This window comes from Arachis ipaensis, chromosome B03 (genome assembly GCF_000816755.2).
Source record: "Arachis ipaensis cultivar K30076 chromosome B03, Araip1.1, whole genome shotgun sequence".
NCBI classification, from domain to species: domain Eukaryota; kingdom Viridiplantae; phylum Streptophyta; class Magnoliopsida; order Fabales; family Fabaceae; genus Arachis; species Arachis ipaensis.
Window position 1 is genome coordinate 14,484,962 of NC_029787.2, and position 5,213 is coordinate 14,490,174.

A 5,213-nucleotide genomic window follows, 5' to 3' on the forward strand; every position below is an offset into this window, starting at 1 on the left:
GTACTCTTACATGTGTTTTGTAATTTAGTGTTGATGCTTGCTGATATTCTGATCTGATCTTAGTTCCTGCCATTTCACACGTAGCTTCAGTTACCTACATTGGACCAAAACTTTTGGCAGGAGGTTAGGCAACATGCATGAAAATTAAGGAACTTAAAAGTATACACCAAAACTCAATTGCTGCCGTCATAAGAAGAAAGCGTCCAAAATAAATAAATAAATAAAGACAACTAAAAGCCGGATAAAGCACACTACTTGCCGCCTTGTATTATTGCTTTAGTTTTTATGAGATGGATCAAGAAAAATGTGAACCAATGCATATGATTTCATCAACCTTGAATCATATATATAACTGAACCACCTCTGTTCTAGGTCTCGTATATGTTAACAATGAGGGAAGTGAGAGGTGGTAGTTGGAAATACAGTGGTGCTAGTGTAAAAAGTTCTGCCACAGTGGCAATTGTGGTGCTGTTATGGTGGCATGGAGTGGCACAAGTGAAGTCACAAAGGATTCCAGCTCTGTTTATTTTTGGAGATTCATTGGTTGAAGTTGGCAATAATAACTTCCTCAGGACCCTTTCAAGGGCTAATTTCTATCCCTACGGCATTGACTATTCCAAGGGCCCAACTGGACGTTTCTCTAATGGCAGATCTTTAATTGACTTCCTTGGTAATAATTATAACTCCTTTAAAATTAGAATGTTAGTAGAGTCAGAAAGCAAGAGCTTAATCATTTTTTTTAACAAACTGTTTTTGCAGCGAATTTGTTGGGTGTTCCTTCTCCTCCACCCTTTGCAGATCCTACCACAACTGGTCGTGCAATAATTAATGGAGTCAATTTTGCATCAGCTAATGGTGGCATTCTTGAAGAGTCAGGCAGACACTATGTCTGTAATTTAATTATTTACAAACTTAACTGTTATAACCATTTTGAGCTCTTAATTTAATTTGGTAATGCAGGGTGAGCGGTATAGCTTAAGCCAGCAAGTACTGAACTTCCAGACCACATTAAATCAGCTTAGAACAATGATGGATGCAGACACATTAAGACAGTATTTAGCTAAGTCTATTGTAATTGTAGTCACGGGAAACAATGACTATATCAATAACTACCTCCTTCCTGGCTTATATGGCTCTAGCTCTAATTACACTACTCAACAGTTTGGTAATCTTCTCGTTAATTCCCATATTCGAAATATGCTGGTAATTATCTCATTATAACATTGTTGTATTAATTAATTAGTTGTGTATTCAAAGAATTATTTCAACTATTGCTTTAATAATGTGTGGATATGTTCTGCATTAGGCTTTATATAGCTTAGGACTAAGGAAGTTCTTCTTAGCGGGAGTTGGACCACTTGGTTGCACTCCTAACCAACGAGCTCGCGGTTTAGCCCCGTTGGGAAGGTGCTTAGACATTGTTAATCAAATGGTTGGAACCTTCAACCAAGGGCTAAGATCAATGGTGGATCAGCTGAATAGAAACCGTCCTGATTCCATGTTTGTGTATGGTAACACTTACGGCATCTTTGGGGACATGTTAAATAACCCTGCAGCTTATTGTAAGCTACACTTTAATATCTTTGTCAAACAATATTTCATTGATGGTAATGAAGTCAAACTAATCGGATGATTGGAATGTTCATTTTTGTAGCCTTTAGTGTCATTGACAGAGCTTGTTGTGGACTTGGAATGTATCAAGGCCAAATAACATGTCTCCCTTTTTTAGCTCCATGTGTGTCAAGAAACCAGTATCTATATTGGGATGCCTTCAATCCATCACAATCTGCAGTGTATGTCTATGCTTGGAGAGTTGTGAATGGTCCTGTTAATGATGCTTATCCTATTAATCTGCAACAAATGGCTCAACTTTAGTTCTCTGGACAAGTGGACAACTACTCCCTACTTTTATTATTATCTATGGAAAATAAAAAAATGTACCGTTATCTAAGTAAATGATATATTTTATAGTACTGATGTTTATAAATTATTCTTAAGCCTTTATTATTTTCCAATTTTATATGGAATATTTTAGGAATAGGAATGAATAAATGAGTACTCTAATAAGAATATTTTGAATCATAGAATAGTGATTTTAAAATTAGAAAAATGTTCTAATGGTAAAATGGTACTTCAACATGAAAGACTAAATATTTTTAATTTCAGAGCAAATGCCACATGAATTACATTACAGCTCATTGAGACATAGACCTAATTAAATCAAAATACTCAATGTATTACCTTTTTTTTAATTGAATAAAACTTGATGCAATTTTTATAATGGTTTATGATTTTATATTTCTTGGATTAAACCTTTGTTTTTGGCATCATAAAGTGGGAAAGGGCCGAAGGAGGCCCAAATTAGCTAGATAAAATGAAGTAATAAGTCCATGTTCAGACCATATGGTTGACCAAACGAAAAAAAGAGAGAAACCCTAGGAAGAAATGAGAATGGCGAATTTGAAATACCTGAGTAGGAGAGCGTTGCTTGGGTGGAGTTGGAAGGTAGAAGGAAGCAGTTATCGGCTTTATTCGAAGGCAAGCACTGCCTCTGCTGCTACGACAGATGACCGCGGTGAAGGTGAGGATGCTGCTCCCACTTCGGGGATCTGTAGGCCGCTCTCGGAGATACTGAAGGAGCTTAATAAGAAAGTCCCCGATTCTCTCGTCAAAACCCGTGTTGAGTCCGACGGATTTGCCATCCGATACATTCCCTGGTGCGTCTCTCTCTGTCTCTCTCTGTAGCTCATATGCATAGCTGATATATATTCTTCTTGTGTTTTGCAGGCACACTGTCAACCGCATTTTAAACTTACACGCTCCAGGTACCCACCTATCTATTTATTTCCCCTTTTGCTTTTGAGTTTTTCTAAGGTTTTCTGATTTTTCATTTGTGATAGAGTGGTCTGGTGAAGTTCGCAACATCTCCTACTCCGCCGACGCCAAGTCTGTCTCTGTTGTCTACCGCATTACCCTCTATGGCACTGATGCTGAGGTACCAACTTCATCATGCATTCAATCATATTAGCCGCTATTAGATTATGTTACCACTTGTATGTAATTTTCATTGCTACTCAATTCATCACTATCACTATGTTCCCTTTTTTAAATGTGCAAGTGCAATTAAAGACTCACTTTAACTAGGTTATGAATTGGGGAAACGAATCAACTATTTTGATAATGCCACTCTTTCTACAAATTCATACAAACATACAATGCAAAAAATTCATGTGAGAAGTGACATTATAAAAAATGGGAGTACTTATCATTTTCCTATGAAGTGCTCTGTGTTCTTGTGTTTGGACCTAAATTGTGTTATGAAAAGGAAGCGATTATCTGAAAAAATATTTTTTTTTTTTTGGTCTTTTTGTTGAAATTATTTTCTGTTGGGAGTAATGAGAATTTCTGTTTTGATTTTTTCGCTGAAATTATAGTGTTATATGCTATGGTCTTTTTGCTGAAATTATAATGTTCTATGTATGGTGATCCTGTTTTGATTTTGTTTTTTCCTTCTTCAATCCTGGTTTCTATAGATATTTAGAGAATCAACTGGTACTGCTTCAATAGATGACACAAGTTATGGAGATCCTGTACAGAAGGCAGAAGCAATGGCTTTTCGTAGAGCTTGTGCACGCTTTGGCCTAGGACTCCATCTTTATCATGAAGATGTATCATGATCAGCTGCTTTTGCTATTCAGGTTTAGTGTCTTGCTAATTGTCATTTTGTTATGTTTATATGCGATTAGATATATAGATCCGTTTGTGCTAGAAGGAAGCATTTTGTTATTTAGTGACCTACTAAGCTGCTGTAGAGGGAATTGATATCCTGCTTGAATTATGATGTAAAACTTCACAATAGTTTATTAATGGATGACATGTTGTACTATGAAATAGCAAAAGATCACTAAATTTGTCAGGATGTCATATGTTTTCACTATCACAATGACAAAAACAAAACTGAGTAGAAAAACACAGGTCATTGAGTTAGGTTTCTGTGATCATGGTAACTCTAACTTAAGAAAAACTGCTTTTTAGGTTGTGTTTGATAGAAAAATGTGGTAACTATTATTATCCATTTTTCATATACACGAGCGTTCCTATAAAAAATTTAAGAAAAAAAAAAACCAAATTGATTTTTAAAGAAACTTAGATTGGATACTTTAATCTTCAACAAGTTTTTATCATCTAATATACATATTAAAAATTTGATTGGAAACAATAGAGATTAATTTGTGTGACAAAAATAATTTTCTAAGATTTCTAAAAAATAAAAATTTGGAAACCAAAATAAGCAGTGCACAATAATTACAATGATAAATTTTACAATCCCGTTATGGTACCAGCAGTATTTCTACCAACTTCTGCCAACCCTTGTTAATGACTGTGTTTAATGAAAGTGTCTTTGCGGATATGTCTAATAAAAATATCTTTTTTATAGCTGTGTTTAATAGAAGTGTCTTTATAGATGTATTTTCTAGATGTGTCTCCTTATACATGTGTTTAAAATATAATAATTAATTATTATTGGCAATAAATTGGTAAATAGTATATTGGTATCCTATCTTTTACTTAAATTTTATAATATCAAACAAAAAGATATTTTATAATTGTTGTAATACTTAGAATGCAGAAACTATAATTTCTTGCTAAAATCATTAAAGAACAATTTTTAAAGAATTTAAATTCACTTCTATCCTCTCTAACGTATTTGCTAAACATATCCTAATTTGACTGTTTTTTTTCTCCAGAAATTTACCTCTTTTTAACGCATAAAAAAGCACCAATGTTACTACAATACTACTTACCACGTTTAATTTCAACCTTTTACATGTTACTCGTCTTGCATCTACAGATTAGCAGATACATAAGGAAAACCTTTTTTTTTGGGTGTGCCGTGGTGGGGTGGAGCCAAAATTTAATTGCACAGTAAATTGCCACATGTCCACATCACTACATCAGTATTGAGTATTGACTATTGAGTTATAAGGAAGCAAAAGGTAACTCTTAAGCCTGTGGGCTGAAATTTTAAGCCAAGCCCACTCTTAGAATATCAATAAAGTATGGGGCAAGGTATTGGAACTACCCAACACCTAAAGCCTAACAATAAGAATAAAAATAAAGAGATCCTACAAAGGACAAACAGGCCATGGGAACCAAAATTTCAGCATGCTTATCGTGAAGCCAATCGGAGCGCTGATTGGATGGCAAAGAAG

General features: G+C 34.7%; 2 protein-coding genes across 2 annotated transcripts; both read left to right on the forward strand.

Annotated features, from left to right (window-relative positions):
• On the forward strand, nucleotides 313-1,923 carry LOC107634204 (GDSL esterase/lipase At1g71250-like). The gene is made up of 5 exons (XM_016337776.2): nucleotides 313-670; nucleotides 760-887; nucleotides 961-1,203; nucleotides 1,307-1,562; nucleotides 1,655-1,923. The coding sequence occupies exons 1-5, from the start codon at nucleotides 382-384 to the stop codon at nucleotides 1,873-1,875; spliced, it is 1,137 nt and encodes a 378-aa protein (XP_016193262.1). The 5' UTR covers nucleotides 313-381; the 3' UTR covers nucleotides 1,876-1,923.
• Nucleotides 2,384-3,919, forward strand: LOC107634206 (DNA repair RAD52-like protein 1, mitochondrial). Its single transcript, XM_016337777.2, has 4 exons — nucleotides 2,384-2,717; nucleotides 2,788-2,825; nucleotides 2,901-2,995; nucleotides 3,534-3,919. The coding sequence occupies exons 1-4, from the start codon at nucleotides 2,446-2,448 to the stop codon at nucleotides 3,675-3,677; spliced, it is 549 nt and encodes a 182-aa protein (XP_016193263.1). The 5' UTR covers nucleotides 2,384-2,445; the 3' UTR covers nucleotides 3,678-3,919.